This window comes from Physeter macrocephalus, chromosome 14, assembly GCF_002837175.3.
Source record: "Physeter macrocephalus isolate SW-GA chromosome 14, ASM283717v5, whole genome shotgun sequence".
Lineage (NCBI taxonomy): Eukaryota > Metazoa > Chordata > Mammalia > Artiodactyla > Physeteridae > Physeter > Physeter macrocephalus.
In genome coordinates this window covers 29,341,183-29,367,515 of record NC_041227.1, presented here as the reverse complement: position 1 = coordinate 29,367,515, position 26,333 = coordinate 29,341,183, and the positions used below count along the sequence as shown (strand labels likewise).

Here is a 26,333-nt window from a genome sequence, read left to right as displayed (position 1 = left end):
ATTATACTCCAAAAAAGATGTTAAAAAAAAAAAAAAAAAAAACCTTGGCTCAGGCCACTGTCCCTTCTTGTCCGGCAGTTGCCTCATAAAGGGTCTGCCTGCCTCTGTTCCCGTCATCATCCCCTTTACTTCACCCCACCCTTCCACTCTCCCGCTGCAGTCAGCATGTCATCCAAAGCTAGATGTGGCACACTGGATTATGGCACACCTGTCCTGGGCACCACGTCGTGACTCCCTGCTGCATCCTTTGTTCAGTTACAGTTCTGTAACCTGTTCCTGGGGGGGTGTCAGGACTGCATCCTCATTGCCTGGGCAGAGTAGATTCTCAAACAGGGTTTGTTGAATGAATATGTGAGCCTTTTCCTAGTCTGGGGACCATCTCATTTTATAGTACCTATTTATTTAATTGTGTGTGTGCGAGAATGGAATAAGTCGGGAGGAGTGAGAGTTGCTAACTCCTGCCAGAATCTACTCTTTGGTGACACATACACAGATTAAAAAAAATATATTGAGGTGAAATTCACACAACAAAATTAATAATTTTAAAGGGAACAATTCAGTGACATTTAACACAATCACAATATTGTGCAACCATCACCTCTGCCTAGTTCCAAAACATTTTCATCACCCCAAAAGAAAACCCCATACCCATGAAGCAGTTTTGCTCTCTGCGGCAACCATTGATGAATGTAGATGGTTAGTTTTAACTGGGATAGGACTTTAAATCAGACCTGGGTTTTTCGGATGACTAAGTAATTAAATGTTGTTGTTTTAAGACAGTTCATTCTGAGTGTGTGTACCTCTTGGCTTCTAAGTCAGTTGATTGCTGCTGTGATATGACTTGGAGCATGGTTGTAATAGTGAGTTAGAGTTTTATGTTGTGGACTTGAACTTGGCTAGGAGCATGTATCCTGCTGGCAGCTAGTTTTATAGGCAAACAAATGCCACAAACTCAGTCGACTGTGTAAAAAGCTATAGCATGACTTAGAGTTTTAAAAGCAACTCTTTATTTGAAATAAAAATATTTTATCCTGTAAGAATTATGTACTAGTTAATTGAGAGTTTTGGAATACTTTAAAACTAGCCTTAGACTTGGGTTATATAATCTATATGACCTTGAATAAGAAATTAAAATGTTCTCTGGCCTGATTTCCTCAAGTGCAAAAATAGGTGGATTGAAATCTCTCTGGACTGCCTTAGTTAGTCCAAGCCATTCTGCTTGAATCTTTAGTCTTTTTAATTTCTTCCCTGTTATAAAAATAAATTGTCCTCATTAGAGAAAATTATCAAAATATATAAAGGGAAAAAGAGGGTGAAAATGACCCCACTGATTAAAGGCAATCACTGTTACTATTTTGGTGTACTGGTGTACATCTTTTTTTTTTTTTTAAATAATATCTATCTATCTAATCTGCGCCAAGTCTTAGTTGCAGCACTCGGGATCTTAGTTGTGGCGTGCGAACTCTTAGTTGTGGCATGCATGCAGAATCTAGTTCCCTGACCAGGGATCGAACACAGGCCCACTGCATTGGGAGCACAGAGTCTTTGGACCACCATGGAAGTCCCTGGTGTACATCTTTTTATTAGCCATTTTAAAAAGTAGTATCAAATAACACACGAATATACTGATTATAAAAGATCCAAATGCTAAAGAAGGGTTGGGAATGAAAAATGAAAGCTGCCCATCATTACTCCTTGCACCTAGGGCAACCTTCATAATAGTTTGTGACTTTTCTGGATCCTTAACCAAACACTTGGACAGGTGGAGAGGATATGAATATTTTATTTTATTTAGCATAATTGGGATAATTCTAGGCTTACTGTTTTGTGGCTTTTTCAAAAAAACAGTATGTCTTGGACTTGTTTCCTTGTCAGTACATCAGTTTTATTCTTAAAAAAATTTTTTTTTATTAAATGGGTCAATCTACATAAAGTGCCCATTTTTTAAAAAATTTATTTATTTTTGGCTGTGTTGGGTCTTAGTTGCTGCGCGAAGGCTTTCTCTAGTAGAGGAGAGTGGGGGCTACTCTTCATTGCGGTGTGCAGGCTTCTCATTGCGGTGACTTCTCTTGTTGCTGAGCACGGGCTCTAGGCACACAGACTTCACTAGTTGTGGCTCACGGGCTTAGTTGCTCCGCAGCATGTGAGGGATTGAACCCGTGTCCCCTGCATTGGCAGGAGGATTCTTAACTACTGCGCCACCAGGGAAGCCCAGTTTTATTCTTTTAAATGGCTGAATATTGGGAATTCCCTGGTGGTCCAGTGGTTAGGAGTCGGCACTTTCACTGTCATGGGTCCAGATTTGATCCCTGGTCGGGAAAACTGCAAGCCATGTGGCAGGGCCAAAAAATTAAAAACTTTAAAAAAAAATGGCTGAATATTATTTTTGAAACGGATATATGATAATTTAACGTCTGTCTTTTTGATAAACATTTAAGGTTTTCTAAGTGTTCAGCATTGTAAATAATGCTGCAGTCATCAACCTTGAACATAGATATCGCATAGATATTTCTGGAGGATAAGTTTCCATAAGTGTAATTGCTGGCTCCAAGAAAATGCCTGTTTCAAATCCCAGTGCTAAGTTCCCTACCACAAAGGTCATTCCACCAAGAACATAATCTCCCTACACCCTGGTCAACACCAGATTCATCTTTTAAAATTTCCCCCTAATTTATGTTAAAAAATGAAATTATATTTTGTCACTTCTATAATTTTACGTAAGGTCGAACAGCTTTTTTTGTGTCTCATTGGATATTTTAATTTTTTTTATCCTTGTGGATCATAGACTCCTATCCTTTGGGTTATTTGTATTACGGATTTGCAGGTGTTCTTTTTGAATTACTAATACCTATCATTGTTACGTGTTGCACTGTGTTTTCTCTTACACCATCACTCATCTTTTACTTCTCCTTAGTGTATTTTATAACACCAGAATTTAAACTTTTTGTATGGTTTTTCTTTTTTTCCTCTGTATTTAAAAAATGTAGTTGTGTTGTTATTCATACATATAATTATATTCAGTATTATTTTTTTCAAGATAGATTCTTAAAAATGGAATCATTAGGCTAAAGACTAAAAATATTTTAAGGTTCTTGCTGCAGTCAGCCAGGACCTAAGGAGACTGTGCTTTATCTCACCAAGGGGAGGCATGAAGAGGGGTCGTGACCTGCTGGGTGCCCAGATGTTTTCTTTTGATTCTCAGGATAACTTCTAGTCCATACCTTTAGGGCCCAGAAACTCAGTTTTGTTGGTGTAGACAGCCCCTCCCCATCCACATCCCTCCAATGCCACAAGGAAAGGCACACACCAGTGGGCTAGTTTATTTAACCGCAGTGAGAAATATGTTAGTAAGTTAGGGTAACAGCAGTGCGTGAATTGCTCTAACTGGCATATTTCTTCCCTGTAGGGACATAGAAGTAAGGTGTTATCAGGCGTTACCTGGGAAGGGATCTTAACCAAGGCAGCTCAGGATGCCTCTCACCCGCTCAGAAACTGCAGCTTTGTCCTCTCAGCCAAGCCTCCCTTATCCCTGGAGGCTGTTAGGGGTCATACTCCTTGTAGTTCCTTTGGTTGTTCCATTTCTGGTCTCCTTCAGCTGACCCCCATTCATGCAGCCTCACTCTGTAGGACACGTGGTACGTTTCTCCATAAAAAACACGTGTGATCACTGGTGCAGCGCGCACTTGTCAGGAGTTTCATTTAAGAAAACTTAAAACTTGGCTAATCTGATAAGTGAAAATGCAGTTTGTTTCTTTGGGGGAAAATGTTTTCATACAACAGAGTGTATAGGGTGAAAAAAGCCTCTAAATGAAGTGTTTCCCTTCAGGTGGTGATCAATGGAGGTGCCACGTCCAGCGGTGAACAGGACAATGAAGACACCGAGCTCATGGCAATATATACGACAGAAAATGGCATCGCAGAAAAGGTACCCCTTGCATCAGCTCCAGCCACTCACCCACCACTGCTGTCCCAGATCCCCTACAAGGAAGCAGATATCCATCTGGAGTTTTGTCTCTACCCTCCTGAGTGTGTGTGTGTGTGTGTGTGTGTGTGTGTGTGTGTGTGTGTGTGTGTGTGTGTGTGTTCCCTTTACCATGGAAGTAGAAGGAGTGATGAGGAATAGAAGTTACTAATTTTTAATTGTTTTAATGGCAACATTAAAGTGAGAACCATATAGAGGTCTTTATCTAGATATTTTTAAAACCTTAGCCAATGGGCTTCCCTGGTGGCGCAGTGGTTGGGAGTCCGCCTGCTGATGCAGGGGACGCGGGTTCGTGCCCCGGTCTGGGAAGATCCCACATGCCGCAGAGCGGCTGGGCCCGTGAGCCATGGCTGCTGAGCCTGCGCGTCCGGAGCCTGTGCTCAGCAATGGGAGAGGCCACGACAGTGAGAGGCCCGTGTACCGCAAAAAAAAAAAAAAAAATACAAAACACCTCAGCCAGGATGCCAGAGGGAAGTGTTAGGTCTGGGTGCTAATATGACTCAGACCCTGAGGGAGTCTAAAGCTTTCTGGGCATTAATTGCCTCATCTCTAAAATGGGTATAGAAATATTAGCATCTGTCTTAAAATTGTTGTGAATTTTAAATGAAATAATATATATAAAGTTATTAGCATTGTGCCTGGTACATACCGTGTGTACAGTAAATAGGAGACACCAGTAGATAGGTTATGTAGACTGTGAAAGTGCCTTGGAGAAAGATCTTTGAAAATCACGCTGAAGTGGGAGAATCTTTTTTTCCACCTCATCCCCTCTGCTTGACAGGTCAGTCTGTGTGACCGTAGAATATGTGACCATGTTCATAGAGGCCAGGAGAGAGCTGCCTGGAGAGGGTCCACATGCCTTGATTTCTTTTTCTCTTTGTATCTGCCACTGTGCCTAACACATATGAAAAGTATGATAACATGACATTTCCAGACTGCATTGCAGCCCTAAGACTTCTCAATTTCATTTGAGTTTCACTTGACAGACTTTTATTTTTTATTTATTTATTTATTTATTTTATTTATTTATTTTCGGTACGCAGGCCTCTCAGTGTTGTGGTCTCTCCCGTTGCGGAGCACAGGCTCCGGATGCGCAGGCTCAGTGGCCATGGCTCACAGGCCTAGCCGCTCCACGGCATGTGGGATCTTCCCGGACCGGGGCACAAACCCGTGTCCCCTGCATCGGCAGGTGGACTCTCAACCACTGCGCCACCAGGGAAGCCCTGGCAGACTTTTAAAACAGATTTTATTTTTACTATCATCAACTTATATAATGATGCATTATATTCTAGAACCACCGTACTGCACTGTGAACAGTGTATACTGTGTATTCTAGTAACAGACCACTAGGAAGTTGATATATACAATTATAATACCCAGCTTGGGTATTAGTGCATTAAGTGTACAGTGTAATCATGAAAATGATAAAGAACAAAAGAAATTATATTGAAATTCTTAAATAATCAAATTTTTGTGTCTGTAATTTCTTTCTTTTTCTCTTTCTCCCTTTTTCTTTTTCTTTCTTTTCCAGTTTGGGAGATGGAAATTTCATTTTTGGCTATCTTGACCAATATGGCTGTTATTTGGTCAAGCTATTCTAAGTTTTGTGGAGGCTAGATTCATGCTGAGATGTTGAAATTCCTGCAGTGTTGGTTTCCAAGTTGCTCCTCAGAGCACAGATTGGAGCAGCCATGGTTGTGGCTGTGGTCTGCAGCAGAGACTCATTCCACAGGGCAGTATCTGGGAGGGGCCCACTGCCTGTCTGGCTTGGGTCTCAACATCCAAGAAGCACATCTTATAGCAAAGTGCTTCTGTTTTTACAGACTTGTTGGGCTGCATCCAATCCTCAGTTATTTGGGCCTTAATGAGAGAGTCACCAGAATTTCCAGGCTGTAGGCTGTCATGAGTTTGGATGTTCATTATCCAGGAGTTGATGGCTGTCTTTTAATATACGATATTTGTTTTTCTCTTTCTGACTTACTTCACTGTGTATGACAGTCTCTAGGTCCACCCGTGTCTCTACAAATGACCCAGTTTCATTCCTTTTTATGGCTGAGTAATATTCCTTTGTATATATGTAGTTTATACTGTGATGGCTGTCTTTTGAAGTGAATAGTAGGGAGCATTAATTCTTCAGGTTTTTAAACATCTGTAGCTGTACCTTTTACTGATCTGTTGGCAGGAAAAATGTCTAGTACACTAAAGTTAGCACATTTCTGCTAGACATTTATTGTTTGGGTGAACATTTTTTTCATCATCTATACTTTGATAGGTGTGTATTTCCTTGAATACTAGTGAAATAGAATATCTTCCTATTTACTGGTCTTTTTTTTCCTTGTCTTACGAAATGACAAGGATAGTGAGAGTTATCGTGTGTTGAATAGTGCTAAGGATCCAGACCCTTGGCTGAATGCTTTAAGCAACCTGTCACATTTAGTCCTCATAGCAACCCTGTTAGAAAGGTGCTATCACTATCCCTGTTTTAAAGGTGAAGAAAATGAAATGTTTAGGTTCTTTGCTGTCTTAAATTTGTGTAAAGAAAACTTCACACCAGAGGATGCTGCCCTCTGGGATCTTGCTTTTCAGATGGCATTGAAAGGCTCTCTGAACACCTGACTGTGAAATAAGAATGGACCATTCAAGAAGAGACAAGAGAACTGAGAGCAAGAGAGCCTGTCCTTTGCGTTCCCCATATTCACAGGGTTTCTTAATTCATTGTAATGTATTCAGTTATTTTATTAAAAACTTGACTTTTCTGATGTCCATTAAAACTCTTGAAGTTCTTATGATAAATGCTGGCTAATATGGTATTAGCTATAAGATACTCATCTTGGAATTTGCTTAAAGGGATTTTTTTTCCTGAAAGGATGAGAAGGATAATGCCTCAAATCCTCAATCATGAGTCCATAAGATGGACCTCAGTATCATTGGGACTCTTAGGGCTGTTGAAGGACTTGAACTTCATAATGAGGTTATTATTTTTTAAGTTTTTTTTAGTTTTTACCTTTTTTGACTTATGATTCCTGCAGATTCTCTTTAAGTTACCTTTTATCCCGGTACTAGCTGGTCTTGAAAAACAAAGTTCTCTTGAGCATACTTGTTTAACATAAACAGTTCAAAATTGTATTAAACAGTTTAAAATGTGCTGCCTCCATTCTTGGTCTATCCCACATAACTGGCAGCTGGCAGTCTGGTGTGTGTATTCCACATTCTTTTCCACTCATGCCCACACACATATCCGAGAGTGTTGTACCATGGACAGTGAGCTACTGCTAGTCCCCACCCCACCTACATAATGTATACCTCACCAGGTTAGTAAATGTATATGGAATTTTTTTATTTTTAAAATTAATTTTAATATCTTGAATAGATAATCTCATGGTTTTAAAAATCATTCTCTCTATATACACCTATTATTTCTGAACTGTTTGAAAGTAAGTTACAGACATAATGCTCCTTTATTCCTAAATAACTTCAGTGTCTATTTCCTAAAAACAAAAACATTAGGATAGTCACATTGATACAATTATTATTGATAATTGGTTGATTTCATTAATTTCAATTTTAAAATAAAGCTTAATAGTTTTCATTTGAATTTCCTCAGTTCCAGTAATGTCCCTTACAGCTAAATAATGAGTGAAATAGATAAAGCTTAGTTCCAGGATCCAAATCAGTATCACTTAATGCATCTAATCGTTAATGTGTATCTTTTTAAAATTTTATTTATTTATTTATTTTTGGCTGCATTGGGTCTTCGTTGCTGCATGTAGTCTTTCCCTAGTTGCGGTGAGCGGGGGCTACTCTTTGTTGTGGTGCGCGGGCTTCTCATTGCAGTGGTTTGTGGCTCACAGGCTTAGCTGCTCTGTGGCATGTGAGATCTTCCTGGACCAGGGCTCGAACCCATGTCCCCTGCATTGGCAAGCGGATTCTTAACCACTGTGCCACCAGAGAAGTCCCATTAATGTGTATCTTTAGTCTCCTTTGATCTGGAACAGTTCCATAGTGTTGTTTGTCTTTCATTACCTTGACATTTCTGAATAGTATGGGCCAATTTACTTTGTAGTATGTCTCTCAATTTGGTTGTCATACTATAATTTTGTCTTGTATTTTTCATTAGTGAGGTTGCATCTCTTTTTCAAATGCTTAAGAGCCACTTGTATATCCTTTTCTGTGTACTTTCTTTCATATATTTTATGCAGTTTTAAGTGTTGGTTCTTGGTCTTTTTACTAATTTCTAGGAGAGCATTGCCTTTTTTGATAGGAGTTACAGTTGTCACCATTTTGCTTATGATTTTTGCCATGTAGAGCTGATAAAAAATTATGTAGTTAAATTAGTCAATCTTATGGATTCTGGATTTTGAGCCATGGTTAGAAAGGCCTTTTTTTATTCTAAATTTATAAGGGAATTCTCTTCTTGTTTTCTGCTAGTACTTTCATGGTTATTTATGTTTAATAAATACTTGATCTATTTGGAATTACTCTTAAGATATGGCTCCAGCTTTGTTTCCCAGATGGCTACCCAGTACCCCGACCCCATTTATTGAATAATCTCATCTTTTCCTCAACTGATATGAAATACTTTTGTCATATACCAAATCCCCAATGTAATTAGGCCTATTTCAGGGCTTTATATTCTGTTTAGATGTTTTGTCTATTCAGGCACCAGTACCATATTTTTATTGTAGGCTAATGGTGTTTTATATCTTTTAGGGCTAGTTTCTCCATGTTGCTCTTTTTTAGAATTTTTCTAATCATATTTATGAGCTGTAGAATCAGCTTGTCTAATCACCCTCGTCATCCCCCAACAACCCCAAAAATACCTATTGGTGTTTTTATTGGGATTGCATAGATTTAGTAATTCGCTTAGAGAAAATTGGCATCTATGTGATGCTTAGTCTTCATGTTTAAGACTGTGATAAGTCTTTCTGTTTGTTCTGTTCTTCTTTTGTATCTTTTAGGAGGGGTTTTGAAGTTTTCTTCATTTATGTCTTTCATATTTCACAAGTTTTGATAGGTAGTTTATCTTTCTAATGTCTATTGGTAATCAAACTTGTTTGTTCATTATATCTACAAACTTTGTAACTGTTGATGACTATGTATTGGTTTTATATTCCATTACTTTACTGACTATCTTGTTTTCATTTGATTACTCACATTTTCCAAGTATACATTGATGTCATTTGCAAATAGTGATAAGTTTACCTTGCCTTATCTAATTTTTATTCTTGTAATTTCACTTTCTTATCTAGAATAAGAAAATGAACTTTCTTTACTAGAGGTATCTAGCATTGGCTAGTACTTTCAGTAAAAGTAATGGGGGTGATAGTGGACATCCTTGACTTTGGTGGTTATAGTTTCTCTATTATGATAGTGGTTTTGGTCTAAATAGATACATTTCACTATGTGAAGGAAATATCCTTATTCTTAATCTATTGAATCTTTCAAAATCAAGTATAACTTTTGAATTTTGAGCAGATGCTTTCTGTGTGTTATAGAGATGATCATTTGATTTTCCTCCTAATATCTCTCAATATGATCTATTGAGAGATAGATCAACAACAACTGAGGCTGTCAGTGTTGAACCATCAATGCATTCTTGATGTGTATGATCACAATATATTATTATTTTTTAATGTGTTGCTGGATTTTGTTAATAAATATTTCTTTAGGATTTGAGCATTAATATTCATGAGTGGGGTTGATCTGAAGTTTTTTTGGGGGGGGTGATAGTGTCATCTTTGGGAGGTTTTTGATACGGTATTATATTTGCTTCACAAAAGATTTTGGGGAGGGACTTCCCTGGCGGTCCAGTGGTTAACACTTTGCACTTCCACTGCAGGGGGCACGGGTTCAATCCCTGGTCGGGGTACTAAGATCCCACATGCCACGTGGCTTGGAAAAAAAAAAAAGATCTTGGGGAGTGTTCTTTTCCTTAAAAAACATGGGAATTTGTGTCTGTGTATGAAACATAAGTATTACATGTAATACGTTGAGTGTTTGTGTATTTAAAAGTTTGTTAGCATTCCCTATAAAATCATCTGAGTCTAGTATTTTTTTTTTACATACCTTTGAGAATTTCTATTTCTTCTTTGGGAATCAGTCAGTTTGGGACTTATTTTATTCTGGAGTCAGTTTTGGTAAAGTATTTTTTTCTAAAAATTTGACTCATTCTAATTTTCAAGTTATATACATAGAACTGAGCAAAATGGATTTTTATGTTTTTTAATTCCTTTATTCTGTGATTATTTACACTTTTTTCTGATTTTTTATGCTTGTCCTTTCTCCTTCCACATTGCTCCATTTTTATTTCCCTAGATTAGCTAGTTGGTTTTTTTTTTAATTTAAAAGAACTAAATTTTAGATTTACTTAATGCAAATGCTCTTCTGTTTTCTAATGTATCCATTTTTTATTCCTTTATTGGTTTTCCTGTTATTTTCTATTATTTTTTGAGGCATATGCTTAGTTTGTCTTTTTAAGTGCAAAGACTATGAATTTTCCACTAAGCACTGCTTTAGCTATATCCAGTGGATTTTCATATTTAATTCTATTAAATTTTCTATTTTCTAAATAGTTTGCTATTTTGGATCGTATTTCTTCCCCTTTGCCCTTTAAGGGGGCATTAAAAAATTTCCAGATAGAGGAGGGTTTTTCTTTTTTTTTTTGTCTGAGTCGGGTCTTAGTTGCGGCACGTGGGATCTTTTGTTGTGGCATGCAGGCTCCTCATGGCGGTGCGCAGGCTTCTCTCTAGTTGTGACGTGCAGGCTCCAGAGCACATGTGCTCAGTAGTTGCGGCGTGTGAGCTTAGTTGCCCTGTGGCATGTGGGATCTTAGTTCCTACACCAGGGTCAAACTGGCATCCCCTGCATTGCAAGGCCGATTTTTAACCACTGGACCACCAGGGAAGTCCCTGGAGTAGGGTTTTTGATTGTCTGTTTTATTAATTTCCAGTTTTATTGTATTGTGATCAGAAAGTGTTACTGGTATTATTTTTTGGAATGTATTGAAGTGTTCCTTATGGTTGAATTTTTGCAGATATTTTTTGTGAATTTTTGTGTTCTAGACAATTGAAAAGAGTTAAATATTTAGGTTATATTTTATTAGTTATTACATCTTTTCTTTTGCCTGCCATTTGGTCTGCCATAAATTGAGAGATTAATTTCCCATTATTGGTATTTTTTAGATTTCTCATATTATGTCTGAGATATTTTGCTTTATAATTATCGACTCTCTCTTATTTGTACATAGATATTTATAACATGTTTATGGTGAATTGTACCTTTTATCATTTAAAACATACTCATATTTGTCTTGGTTATTGCTCTTTAGCTAGAATACTACCTTGTTTGAAGATAATTAAGACCTTATTTGCATTTTACTTTAGCTTTGCTCATTCTTAGGTGTATCTCTTATATACAGCATAGAATTGAGTTTTGCTTTGAGAAGGTCTTAAAATCTTGTTCTATTTCAATAGTTGAGTTTAGCCTATTTACATTTAATGATAATGACAAGTATCTGTTTTATTTGTGTTATTTGTGTGTGTAGTTGTGATATTTAAAAACTTCTGTACTTGGGCTTCCCTGGTGGCGCAGTGGTTGAGAGTCCGCCTGCCGATGCAGGGGACACGGGTTCGTGCCCCAGTCCAGGAAGATCCCACATGCCGCGGAGCGGCTAGGCCCGTGAGCCATGGCTGCTGAGCCTGCACGTCCAGAGCCTGTGCTCCGCAACGGGAGAGGCCACAACAGTGAGACGCCCGCATACTGCTTAAAAAAAAACAACAACAACAAACAAACCTTCTGTACTTTATTCTAGTGGACACCTATATAATCATAACTATAGAACAATATACTTAACCCTTTATTTCATTGTCTTCTAGTTTCCTACCATGAACAGTAATAAAATTAGTGTTTTTCCTTCCTTCCTTTTGCTCTTTCTCTCCTCTACTATCTGATTTTGGTCAGAAATATTACTTTTGCCCATCATTATAATTGATTCAAGCTTCAAGTATCATCCTTTGACTTCCAGCTATATTAGATGACAATTAATTTACTCTACTGCTTGCCTTTTTCCTTTTCACTCTCACATTTTGTTAATTTTAATGACTGTATCTTTTTGGTGCATGTGACATTTATATATTCTGGCAATCTAATCCCTATTTTTAGTTTTATTTATTTTTTTGGAATTTTTGAATATTTGAATTTTATTTTATTTATTTATTATTTATTTATTTTTTGACAGCAGGTTCTTATTAGTTATCCATTTTATACATCTAATCCCTATTTTTAGTTTTATTTCTACAGTTAACTTGAGACAAGCCTTCTGCTGGTTTCCCTAATAATTTCTGGGTTGACCGAAGTTCATCCTCTAGGCCCTTGATATTCAAAGTGTAGTCCATGCACCAGCATCGTTGACATCATTACCTACATGTTAGAAACGTAGACTCTCTGCCCCAACCAAGACCTACTGAATCAGATTTTGCATTTTCATACAATTCCTATATGATTTGATATGTTCACTGAAGTTAGAGAAGTAACACTATAGTAGTAGTTGCCAAGAGAAGAGCTGGATCATGGGAATAGTTTTGGATGAGAATTTATCTATAGCATTTAGCCTTGAAGGAAAGTTCGGCTGGATGTAAAATCCTTGGGACATTGTTTGGATCCTGACTCAAATAAATCAACTGTAACAAAGTTTTGATACAATATGAAAAAATTTTTTAAAGCATTGGGTATTAGGTGATATGAAGAAATTGTTAATTTGATTAGTATGTAATGGTATTTTGGTTCTTTTTAAAAGTCTTTATCTGGGCTTCCCTGGTGGCGCAGTGGTTGAGAATCTGCCTGCCAATGCAGGGACATGGGTTCGAGCCCCGGTCTGGGAAGATTCCCACATGCCGTGGAGCAACTGGGCCCGTGAGCCACAATTACTGAGCCTGTGCGTCTGGAGCCTGTGCTCCGCAACAAGAGAGGCCACGATAGTGAGAGGCCCGTGCACCGTGATGAAGAGTGGCCTCCACTTGCCACAACTAGAGAAAGCCCTCACACAGAAACAAAGACCCAACACAGCCATAAATAAATTGATTAATTAATTTTAAAAAAGTCTTTATCTAATGAAGAGACATACATATGTGTTTATGGGCAAATTTATGTATTTTGAAGATTCAGTTTAAAATAATCGATCCCCTTACCCCAGTAAAGTTGGAATGGTATGGGGAATAGATTAAACAAGAACACAGGGCTAATAAAGTTTGAAGCTGGAGCTGGGACAGATATAGGGCAGGCATTTCATATTCCTTCTACCTTTGTATATGTTTGAAAAATTTTATAGTACAAAGTTAAGAAAATAATTGAATCATATCTTATAGTTTGCTGTTTTCCCATTTTCTGGTGTTGAATGTGGCTATGAAGAACTCAGGCTTTTTTTTTTTTAAGTCAGTATCTTGATCTTTTTGCCTGTCCTATGGATTCTTTATTTATCTTTGATAATCAGTAACTTTAATGACTATCATATGATAATAATCATATCATAAGTTTTGATGCTGACCTGGGTCAGGTTTTCCTGGCACTTTCAATATTTAGCTTCAAGACTCCTGTTACTTCAGGAATGTTGTCTTGAATTATATCTTTATTTTTTGTTCCAGTCTCTTCTTTTGGTTTCCTTATTTGGGGGCTCCAATTATGCATACTTTGGATCTCCTTTGTCTGCCTTCTTTATCACTTCTCTCTAATCTTTTTTTTCTCTTACATGTTTTTCATGTTGTCTCTTCCCTCTTGTGCTCCTACCACTTTCATTTTTCTTTTTTTCCCCCTTCTGTCCAGATTCTTTCAACTCACGTTTTATTTCCCTTTGTTCTTAAATTTTTTAATACAGTTGATTGTTTTATTGAGTTTTCAAAATACCTGAATCCTTTTTCATTAATTTATTGAGTACTTAGTGCTCAATTAGAAGGATTTTCTAATTTGTAGGCATATCCTTTAGTTCTTGGAAATTTTCTTATTTCTTTGATTCCTATATTCTGTTTTCTTCCATAAAAATTGTTATTTCTTGTCTTTTTTTTAAAAAAAAAACAATCTTTTTATTATGCTCAAAGATTTGGGATGGGGCATTACGGGGCTGCTTGCTTCTGTCATGCTGGCATGACTTTTTTTCCTTCCCCTCCCCTAAATATTTATTTATTTTTATTTATTTATTTTATTTTTGGCCGCATCAGGCCTTAGTTGCGGCATGTAGGATCTTTCATTGTGGCACACGGGCTCTTCGTTGCAGTGCACGGGCTTCTCTCCAGTTGTGGTGTGTGGGTTTTCTCTCTCTAGTTGTGGTGCACAGACTCCAGAGTGCATGGGCTCTGTAGTTGTGACATGCAGGCTCCAGAGTGAGTGGGCTCTGTAGTTGTGATATGCGGGCTTGGTTGCCCTGCTGCATGTGGGATCTTAGTTCCCCAACCAGGGATTGAACCCACGTTCCCTGCATTGGAAGGCAGATTCTTTACCACTGGACCACCGGGGAAGTCCCCGTATTTGTCTTTTTGTTATTTTGAACACATATATTTGACTTTCAACTCTTTTGTTGAATTTTTTTTTCCTATTTTGTTTTTAGTTTTTAAGATCTCTTTTCCTGTTTTTTTGTTTGTTTTTATTTGCTGATTAAAGCTTTTAAAACGGCAGTGCTCTCCTCCCAGGTTCAAAATATTTTTATTTTTGTGAAAACACAGGTTTCTTCCCCCCCCTCACCCCCAATATGTTTTCTTTCTACTACATGGACCCTATTTCCTCTGTTTATTTGGCTCTTAGTTTTGGAGGAATGTGAGGCAATAAAAAATATGACTGTAGGGTCATTGTGTGTGGATGAAGTTTGTCTACTGGTGGGCCTTTCCACTGAATAGGGAAAGCTGTCTTGTCACTGTAGGGTCTATAGATGGCAGTGTCTTGTCTCTGAGGCTGATCAATTCCTCTAGAAAGAAATCCTCTAGTCTCCTCCTGTGGGTATATAACCTGGCTCTGGCATTTGGAAGCAGATGAGGATCCCGCTGTTCATGCTTGCATTTAACCCCACATAGCATTCTTCAGTCTGAGGTGTTTCTGATTTGTATTCTTCAAACAATACGTTTTTGTGTCTTGTAGGATGAGGATAGCAGTAGGCAACAGGGTGTCTGATCGGTTCGCAGAGTTAAATCCCATCTTCTTTCCATCCCTACTCTGTCTTGTGCCTCCAAGCATAGAACCTTTCTGGGCTTCTGTTGGTCAGCCAACTTGCTTCTTTATACCTTCCCTGTCCAGGCACCAATGTTTTAGGTTCCTTCCCTCTCCTAAATGGGTCACAGCTCATACAAATGCTTTGCATATTCCAAAATATGTTATTCTCATTTCTCTTTCTACTGTTTTCTTTGTCCTTGTAGATTTGTGTCATAGTTATTCTTTCTCAGTGTTTTTAGGAGTCAGAGGAAATGACAGATGTGGTCAATCAACCATGTTTTACTAGAACTCAAAAACTGGTTATTGAAAAGACCAGTGACATTGATCTTTGGTGGGCCTGATTAAGGTAAAAGATGAGAAAGCACTAATGCATATTAGCAGTGTGAAAGGAAATATAAGAAATGTGTATAAGAGAATATTAACTACAACTTTATGATAATCAGTTTGAAACCCTATAGCAGGGTTGGCAAGCTACATCCTGCAAACCAAATCTGGCCCAACACTTGTTTCTGTAAATAAAGTTTTATTGGAACACAGCTATAACTCATTTGTTTACATATTGTCTAATGTTCTTTTGCACTATAATAGCAGAGTTGAGTATTTGTGACAGAACCATATGGCCCACAAGGCCTAAAATATTTACTACCTAGCCCTTTATAGAAAGAGTTTGCTGACTCCTGCTGTAGAGGAAATTATTTCCTAGAGAAAAAAACTACAAGTGACTTAAAAGTGCTAGACTAGATAAATAACCATAGGAGAGATTGGAAAGGTTATTAACTATCTTTTAAGAAGTCTCCAACAAGAGAACTGAATTCTGAGTTCACTAATCTTTGAAGAACAGGTAATTTCCTTTTTCTTTAGATTATCTTAGACCATAGAATAATATGGAAAAGCCTATTCAAGATGACATCATCAAATTATTAATGTAGTCATCTTTTAAAGAAACCTCGCTGTTGGAGCTTTTTGTTTTGCAGTTTTAAGAGAGTTCATATTGTTCATGCAGTGATAACAGAATGTGGTACCATGGTCCACAGTGACCAAACATGCTCCTTCTGTCTCTGGGAAGGGTGGTGAAGCATTTTTCTGACAGAGTTCACTGATCCCCTTGACCACACAATTCCCTACTTTTTCTTAATACCATTTGTGGACATTTTACATTAGTTCCATTTCTGAGTTGTAGAACCACCCTCATTACTAAGAAAAATTGTGTCTGTGCAGTATATGTATATGTTTGTGTACACATCTTAATCTTAGCCTTCCAGGCCTAAAAGAGGACAGATGCAGTCTTTTCATTTCTGTTCATCTGTTTTATAGTTAAAACTAATCATTTTGGAATCATTAGAATAATAATGCATATAATATTATTGTAACAGATTGTACTAATCTAGTAATTGTAGTGTTACTATACTCTGTTTTCAGACATTTATTTTTGTTACTTTGTGAGCAGTAACATTCCCCACCTGTAGGTAATATGATAGTGTTGAATTGTCCTTTGTATAGTGAGTCCAGTATCCATAGTTGCATCATGATGTCAGCAAATGGTCAACTTAGTTCAGGGATTTTCAAGACTGATTTGGGAGTCCCAAATCAGATTCAGTGATTTGCTAGGAGGACTCAGAATTCAGAAAAGCTATTACACTCCTGGTTACAGCTTATTTGAGAGAAAGGGTTCAGGTTAAGATCAATGGAAAAAAACATGTAGGGCAAGGTCTAGGAGACACAGAACAAGCTTTCAGTTGTCCTCTTCCTTGTGGAGTCCTGTGAGTAGTGCTTAATTTCCCCCGAAACAAAGTGTGACAACACCCAAGGAGTGTTGCCAGACCCTCTGGAGTCAAACTGATACCATGTGGCCCAAGGCCCCATCATCAGTTGCATTGTTAGCATAATCTATGAAGGGCAGCTCAAGGCTTCATTCAGGTAAACAGATACACTCTTAAGAGGCAGGCTCTTACAAGAGCACAGAGGTTATCTTCCAGGTGGCAGGCAAGGGCCAAACTTCTCTTTGAAATGTGCAGGGTTTGGACAACCCAGACCTGCTGAGTTAATCCTTTACTGTACATCACTACATATCAAGTTCCTCACCATGTTTCCTTTCTCTACCACTGCTACAAACAAATTTTAAAAGACACATATAATATGTTTAAACCCATTTAATAATGCAGATCTGCCAGTATCCATTGTTTGAATGGAAGAAAAAGTTCTTTCCTAAAGGTCATATTCAATTCACATTTGGATTAGATAAAATGTCAATTTACATCAGATATTTACCTTTAGGCTTTAGAAAGTAAGGCTGAATCGTTTCACTTCTTTCGTTCAAGAGTATTTGGCCCTCAAATCCCTGTGCATGAAAAATGGAGTGATAAACATAAGGAGTCAGCATCTTTCTGTGGATCAAATCCATTGGAAAGGGGGTACAAATTGGGCTAGGTGTGGCCAAGGATCAGAATGTTATCATCTTTTTTTGTGGCACATCTTTAAATTTTATTTCCTCTTAGGCACTTTATGTTATTAAAAAACTAAAAAAAAAAAAATGCACATCTTGGATTCCAAGAAATTGTTTGTAGGGTTTTAGAAACTAGAGCAGTATTGAGGGTATATGGGGGAACCCCCGAGTTTTCAGTTTGGCTCAGATACTGGATGAGTTCAGAAGTGATGCTGAAGCTGAAGCTGACTGGAATTGTCTAGACTATAACCTAAGGTGTCTGGTCTTTGTAAAGATTCTGGCTTATAAAGGAGGCAAGGCTTAACATTTTTAAAAAATCTTTAGTAATGGTGAGGGGAAAAGAAAAGAAAAAAAGTCCCCTAAAGTATAAATACATTTTTAGTCTGTTTTTTTAAACAAAATTTGTATCATCATATCTATATACCTTCGCTGTCTTCACTCACCATTATGTCTGAGCAGCAGTGTTTTAAAAGAAGGGTGTTTAGGTACAGAAGTCTTTTTCCTTGCGGGGATGGAATGGGGTAGGAGGGACAGATTAGTGCTCTCTGTTGGAAAGTGGTTAGTGTTTTGTAACATTGCTTCATTAGGGTTACCACTCAAGGACAGCTCATGTCAAGGTATTACTTTGTGGTCTCAACCTTGGGAGCATCCCTCTCCATGCAGTGGGTGCCCAGTCTTGGGGAGAAGCTCTGAGCAAGTTGGGTGCTCTTGGGTGTGAGGAGTTGATGGAAAGAAGGCTGAAGCCCCAAATCCTGAGGGCAGACTGTCCCACCAAGTGAGTGTGCTTGACACTGTGTCAGAGGTGACCAAGGCTTAATTTTACAGGAGAGCAACAGACACTTTATAAAGTTGTTTTTCAGTAACAGTAGCCTGTGCTGAGTTAACCTTAGTCCTTGCTTTCATTAAACAACTTGTTTTCTCCCTCTCGTTCACAGAGCTCTCTCGCTGAGACCTTGGATAGCACGGGCAGTCTTGATCCCCAGAGATCGGACATGATTTACACCATAGAAGATGTTCCTCCCTGGTACCTGTGCATATTTCTGGGGTTGCAGGTAAGATGATTCCTTTGGAATGTAACCACCAGCAGATGCTTGAATTGTCTGTCTGGAATATTTAAAATTCAATTTTTATTTTTTATTTATTGACAACTTTAATATAAATTACTCTTTTAAGAATGATGAATGGGAATTGTTAACATGAACTTCATAACAGTGAAAGGAAGAAAACAGGAGGAGTAGGTTAATCATGGAATGAAAGAAGGAAAATGTTCAGGGAATAAGCAAGAGAAATGACATGGAAGTAAGGAAAAAAGATCATAGATGTGTGGAAAGGGGAGAATAGAGGGAAGATAAAGGTAGAAGAATAGAGAAAAGAAGGGTTAGTGTTAATTTCTCATTCCTAGTTAACCAACCACAGTCACCGTCAGTTCTGCCATGAAATATGGGTGACACTGAGAAGTGCTCTGTTGGTCAGGACATAAATGTGGAGGCTTTAATCTTATTTTTAAAGGAAGGCAAACTTCACCTTGGTGGTGTCTGCTTTGTGTGCTGCAATTTCCAGTGGGAGCAGAGCAGGGAAGCTGCCAGGGGAGGGGTGGGGAGATGGGGCGAGAGGTGACACAAGCTGATGCAGGACTCCTGAATCTTTGGTACCCACTCCCCCCCCCACACCACTCCCTTTTCCCACTTACGATTGAAGTGGGGCTTTAGGAGAAAAGGGATGACATGGAAGGCTCTTTGTCCAGACACATACCCCTGGACTGTGTTTGCCTTGGTTTTAAGGTTTCACTTTCCATTCTTTAAGTTTGAATGATCAGTTCATGCTGAGAAAATCAGTCCCGTTATCCAGAGAGGTTTATTCACTTGGAGGTGAACTGTACCTGCTGAGAGCTGATGCTTTGGTCCAGTTTCCAGGCCCCTCCCCTTAGGTATCAAAGCACTTGGTAACCTGGACAGTAAGGCATCTAATAAAGAAGACATAACCAAAGGAGCTGACTGGTCTTGGCAAATAATTTCCCTAGGGCTGAGAATCTGGAGTCAGATTCAAGAAACTCATTTTTTGAAATGTTTATTTTATAGATGTTTCTAGAAGTAGTCTCCCCTGTTCAGATAGGTCTCCCCTGTTCAGATAGGATTGGGAAACCCTGTGTGCATCATGCCCTTCTTGACAGTGCACAGCACTCTTAAACTTGTGAGCAGCTCTGGGAAGTCCTGGATGAGAATGTTCTCTTCCCCTCACAAACACCTACTAGTGTTACACAGTTGGACTTTATGGGCTGCAAGCAGCACATTTTGGCAAACATGAGCAGAGATGGGGAACTATTGGGAAGAAACATAGGAAGTTTGCAGAACAGAAGTAGGAACCGAACAGGCAGGCCTCTGGGAGGAAGGGAAGTGAGCAGTGAGGGCTGGAATGTCCTGCCAGGGCCACAAGGAATGGGGGGGGGCCCTAAAGGAAGAGTGGGATGGGCTCTTTCTGGAGGATTCCCACAGCTACTGTGTGACCCTAACCCTTCCCTGATTGCTGTTAAACAATGCCAGACCATAGAAAAAGATGGAAAACGCCTTGTGCAATGAAGCTTGTAACTTTAATCCCCAGACCTAAAAGAATTAAAAAAAAAAAAAGGATGAATTATCTCAAGAACATAGATGTAAAATTCTACATAAAATATTGGCATATCAAATCCCAGAAGAAAAATCTAGCATGACTAACTAGAATGGTTCAGTGCCACACAGTTGTTCATGTTAACAGATTAGAGGAGAAAGACCTAGGTTTTAGCAATTGATGCTGAAAAGCATTTTAAAAATCAGATATTCCCAGTAAGAATTATATAAATAAAACACGACCAGTGTTTGTATTGAGTACTTCCTTTGTGCTGCTCTGAATTCGTGCAAGTAATAATTAATAATACAAGTTAGTGATAAGACAAGAAAATGTAATGGAAAGGAGAAATGCAAAAAACAGAGATGACTTGGCATATGATAAGAGTGTGTACCTAAAAAAACAAATTCTTCATGTGTGTAACTTTTTAAAAACAACAGGGGGGTGGGCAAAGTTAGGGTAAAATCAGAAAAAATACAAAGAAGGGTTTATTCTTTTCCCCTCTGTCTCCCTGTCACCCGTAGCATTACCTGACGTGCTTCAGCGGCACCATCGCGGTGCCCTTTCTGCTGGCCGATGCCATGTGTGTGGGATATGACCAGTGGGCCACCAGCCAGCTCATCGGGACCATTTTCTTCTGCGTGGGAATCACAACTTTGCTGCAGACAACTTTTGGATGCAGGTGAGATTGGGGCACTAAATTGGGGTTGCTGAAGCACCCATGAAGCATTAAGCACTGCCATTCACCTAGGGCTGCTTGGAAGGACTGACTGGAATATAGGGAGGTGTGTCCTAGTGGCACTTGCCCTGCCTCCCCACAACCCTCCTGTGTTTCTTCTCTAGGTGGGTGGCACTGCTTCCCACCTAGTTGTGCAGGCTGGAAACAGACTCACTCTCAGCTCCTTCCATCCCACCAGCTGGCAGGGCAAGTTTTCTCTCCAGTACCCCCTCCCTGCCCCCATTCCTGAAGTTCAGGCCTAAACTGTTCTACTAGGTTCCTAGTTGGTTTCCCTGCCTCCAGGGCTACTCTCCTCTGCCCTGCTCTGTGTGCCACTCCAGTGCCGTTTTTCAGTGTTTGCATTTTCCTGGGTGTTACCAGGCTACAGCCCTACTCCCTGTTTAAAAAAACAGATGTGCCCACCCTGTAGACTTCTCTCTTGTTCTCTGTCCCACCACCCTCCCAGCCACGTCCCTGCGCCCGGCAGTCCCCTTCCCTGCACTCACCCAGGGGTGAGTTCCACCCCGAGCCCACCCTGTTGTCTTGCCATCCTGTGCTTGTGCTCCCCTGCAGCCTTCCAGTCCTGGCTTGCCCCTCTCCTCTCTGTGAAGCAACCCTGACTTCCCAAAGCCTCCTTTCTCTCTGAATTCCCACACATGCACCTTGTGTATGTTCTTCTAATGTGGCTCTTATTCCACTTTGTCCTTTTTTGTTTGTGTCTTTTCTTGCTGATTCGTGTTTCCTTCCTTGATGCCAGAACTGCACTTTGCATCCCCAGTCCCCAGCTTAAATGGGTATGGAGCTGGCATAGGTAGGAAAAGAACTGTCCTGTCTTACCTCCTCCTGCAGGCTTGCTTTGTCCCCTCCTGTCCCCTTCTTCCACCCTCTTCACATGCAGCCTTTTCCTTTACCCTAGGTTGCTGCTCAAGGGGTGGAGCCTGTGGGGACAGGACTGTCCTCAGGGGAAGGACAGCAGAGTAAACGTGCGAGTTCTGTCTCTCACTCCATTACAGACAGTCTGCCTTCCCTGATAGGGAAGTGGGAGCAAAGGCAGAGGGAAAAGAAGGCAGCTTGGGAATCATGGACTGTATTCCAGTGAGTCAGAATCCTCAGGGTGACCTTTACTTGAGGGGGGGCAGGGCAGGAGAATATGGGAAGAACAGTGTTAGGGCATCCTGGTTGGCGGCATAAGCAATGTCCTCAGGAGGGATACGGCAGCTCCCTAGCAGTTCTGCTGATGGAAGGAAGGCTGTGAGGGCTGGCTAGCTCTTGGGGTTCTCAAAACCCCAGCCCCTGCAGTACTGCCTGCAGCCACCATGCTGAGCAGATCCCTTACCTCAGAAGGGAGGGTCTTCTTAGGGGACCCCTGAGGGAAAGTCAGGGTGTTATTGACCTGTTAGGGGAAGGAGATGTGTTCAGGCATTCCAAAGAGGACTTGATTCATTTTCTTAGAGCCCAGGTAGTTAAATTTGGCTGGCAGCATCTTTCATTCTTTTGATACAGCATTCAAGTTCTGTATTTCAAAGCCAGAAAGGATTAGAAAGCTTTTATTGACCGACTCAAGTGTACACAGGACACTGGTTCTCTGGGGAAATTTTCTAAACAGCTAGCTCATGAGGGAACTTGTAGCACAAACCATCTGTACAGTTGGGTAGTGCCTCTAGTTGAGAATTGTTGGTTGACTTGAAGAGGGAATGAAAGACGTGTTTACTGTGGTACAGCAGGTACCAGGTGCAGCTCTGCCTTGGTCTCATATCAGGGAGGCTAGTCCTGACTGACAGTTGAGCCTGGCTGTGCTGGGCACAGTTGCCTAATGGTGACATAGTAGGGAGAATTTGGGGTAACTTTTGGTGTATGCTTTCAGTTATGGGAGGGCACCCATTCAGGACCCTCTTGCCCATCGTTGGGGCACAAGAGACCTAAACAGAGCAGCCTGGGTCAGTGCAGTTTACCCCCTCCCCTCCCCCTGAAGGAGCACAGTGGAAGGAGGGGAAGATGGGGAAAGAGGAGTCAGTTAACTTTTGCTCCACTCCCTTCTTTGTGCTACAGCACCTTTTTCTTGCCTGGGATCCTTGCCTCCAGCTCCCATCTAGTAGGGAAATAGTGAGAAGGCACTCAGCGCCGTGGTTTCCAGCTCCACAAAGCCTCAAGCTGTTGTTGATACATTCTTTTTAGTTTTATCGAGCATATATATGAGGGCCTGCTGTGTGAAGGGGAACCCAGATGATGAGGTGGGTGAGAGGTATTTCCTTCCCTGCCTGGTTGGTCACCACCTCTGGGGTTTGTTTGCTGTATCTGTTTATTCATGTGTCCCATCTCCCCCATCCTCTGCATCTCCCTGTCCTTCACCCTTTTCTGTTAAAACTCTTAACTCCTCTTTACCCATCTTCCCTTCCTTCCACGGTGCCCAAAGAGGCAGGGCTACCCCTTCTAGCTGAATCACCTCTCACACCCTTGCCCCCCGGGTTTCCTGTGGGTTTCGTAAAAGAAGAGCAGAGATCTCAAGAGTGGCCAAATATCCCACTCCTCTAGTATTTCTAGCAGACCAAAGTTGGCACTCAGACCTCAGTAGAGTGGTGACCCACCTCTGGTACTCAGACACCCAGTACTTACTCAGAACGGGGGCAGGGTTGAGCATCCCTGGGCCTATTCCAGGGGACCCACCAAAGCCAGAGCAGCAATATTGCCAGTGTTAGTTAAAATCAAGTTGTTGAATATTGTAATGATAAACTGTAATCCCATGGGCAGTCAGAATCTACAGTTTCCGGTAAAGCATTAGCTTATGCCACATGGCAAATGATGGTTTCTTCCCATTCGCACACGGGGGAGTGAAATGAGTGAGTATGAGAAGTTAGAGGGACCTATGCAGCGTTATGACTCTGGACAGAAGACCTCTCCAGCTCCCAGTTTCCTTTTGTGAAAATGACAGGAGGCTCTTCCTAAGGTGTCCTGTGGATGACACTTGCCATCACTGTGTTTTTGTAGATTATTATAAGCTCTTCCTAAAATACATTTGGGAAGTTACAGAGTATGATAATGTGAAAAGCCTTTTAATTCTGCTGCTTGCTAACATAGACCCTCATTGTAGACTGTGAATTATCATCTTAACAGACTTGTGCATTTACTTCCTGATCACAACAGGATCAAACAAACAGATAAAGCAGGTGGGGCAGAGGGAATATCAAGGTGGGACAGTGGGAAAGAAAGGCTGATGTGCCAAGAGTGGGGTTTATTCCCAGTATCACAGCCATAGGATTGCAGATGGCCTGTACTTGTTTGTTGGTGTTTGTTTGCAGTTCACACTCATTTCCTTAGGCAGAGAGCTGCAGAATGAAAATCATGTTCAGCTTTCATGATTTCTAGGACAGATTTTCAGACTTTTCCAACTCTGAGTGGTTTGCCATGTGTGTCTGAGTTCTGTCCGTTTCTTCGTGTGTTTGCCTAACACCTGTTGAGTACCCAGTATTCCCTTGCACTGGATGTAGTGGGTACATGGGACCTAGAGACCAGCCATGGTCCATGCCTCTGAGGGGTGGGGCCTGTATTGTGAGGAAGCTAAGACCATGATTGCAGGTCTAGAACAGAGGAAGGAAGTATAAGCATTCCCATCCTCTGGGCTGTGGCCAGGTCATCCCTGCTCCACGTTTCACATGGACACTCTGGTGAAGAGTGGCATGCTGTTCCTGGAAAGTTGTTTCATTCCATAAAAATAACCAAAATTGGTATGGAAAAAGTGAGGGTGAAACAGATGTGTGCCTTTGCAAACCTGAACACAAGCTCAGAATGCCGGCTTTAAGATGCTGTGTTGTAAATACTTCTTTGGGGGCATGTTTTCCATGGGCTGGGCTGGCTAAGGACACAGAAAATGTGTCTGATGCAGTGTGTGCTGCAGACCCTCCTTCCTTCACTACACATCTCCCCTGGCATGAACGTGCTTTCCTTTCCTCCAGAGATCATGACTTGTTTTGAAATAGAGGTCATATGTCTCTGCCCCAGTTGTGTGACTTCTGTGGCTTTAGTGCTTCCCAGGGCCTCCACCTGTGGGGGATGGGCGGTTTCTGTGACAGCTGCTTCTTCCATCCCCCTCATCCCATCGAGCCTTTTCCTTCTTCCTTCTTTCCTTTGACTTTTATCCCCTGCAGTTTGCTGTCAACGAGGTCTATATTGTCGAGTGCCCTTGGGTGAGGTTTCAGACTGCTGAAATCAAACCTCATTCTGGTTGATTTCAATCCAACCTACCCCTTGGGCTCTTTCCAGGAATTAGTAAAAAGCCTTTAAAATCCCAAGAGCAGGGGCAGGGTTCAGAGTCCCCTAACTCGGATGTTAGCCAGCCAGCAGCAGCTATGCCTCCCTGGCTTTGGGGAGGACTCAGTTCATGCATCACCTAGGCTACCATTGTCTTTTCCATCAGAGACCAAGCCTTGATAGCAGCTCTGAGCTTCCCAGAGCCCTTGTCCTCGGGTGTTATGCATAGCTGGGGGTGAAGGAGGGCCCTCTGGGACGGACTCTGCCCCCTTGCACACCATGCTGACCTCCAGCTTTCCCTGAGGTGTGCAGGTGCTGTGTTTGGGGACCACATCCAGCCTTTTGTTCCAGGTGCCTCTTGGAGGCCTTTCTCTCAGCTCTCCAGCAAAAGAAAAAATTGCAGGTGGAGTGGCCCCTTTCTTGAGAGCCTCTCCTGGCCATAACAGGCCTGCTGTAGACACACAAAATATTCCTTTGCTGAGAAAAGGTAGGGTTTTGGCTAAGAGACTCATTGTAGCCAGTGCAGCAGCCTGGTCTCCAACAGAGTTGTCTGCCCTGAGGAGAGAGCTACCCTGTCTTCCATCTCCTTGGGTTCTGGGGCCTGTACAGTATAGGGGGCGGCTCCAGGATACTTTAAGGTCTCAAGTCTGAGGCTTTGAACTCTAAACCGTTGATAAAATTTAGAAGAATGGAGAGATGCAGTGCTTGGATTGGGGTAGGGGAGACTGGGATTTTCCCCCACATTCTTTTCCTGTATATGTGTTTGTGTTGGGGTGTATGTGCAGTTTTTTGAATTACTTGAGAATTTCAGGCAGCATGATGATGGCTCACCCCCAGATACTCTCCTAGGAATGAGGGTCTCCTGTGTAACCGTTTACCACACCTGAGAAAGCTGAGTTATATCATCTAATATGCAGTCTATATTTAATTTCCCTAGTTGTCCCTAAAATACCTTTTATGGCTGTTCCCTCCACCTCTCTGAACCAGGATACAATCAAGTTCGTGTGGTGCATTTGTTTCTTGTGTTTCTTTGGTCTAGTAATAAACAGTCCCTACATTTTTCTTCCGCATCATCCTCTTCTTTTTTTTTTTTTTTTTTTTTTGTGGTATGCGGGCCTCCCTCTGTTGTGGCCTCCCCCGTTGCGGGGCACAGG

The 26,333-nt window shown here is 40.7% G+C and overlaps 1 protein-coding gene across 1 annotated transcript in view; it reads left to right on the top strand.

Moving 5' to 3' along the window:
* Positions 1–26,333, top strand: part of SLC23A2 (solute carrier family 23 member 2) — a 146,917-nt gene that overhangs the window by 77,632 nt on the left and 42,952 nt on the right. Inside the window, exons 3-5 of the mRNA XM_024123283.3 lie at positions 3,827–3,925; positions 18,551–18,667; positions 20,741–20,898. Coding sequence (XP_023979051.1) covers positions 3,827–3,925; positions 18,551–18,667; positions 20,741–20,898 — 374 coding nt within the window. The remainder of the gene's footprint in view (positions 1–3,826; positions 3,926–18,550; positions 18,668–20,740; positions 20,899–26,333) is intronic.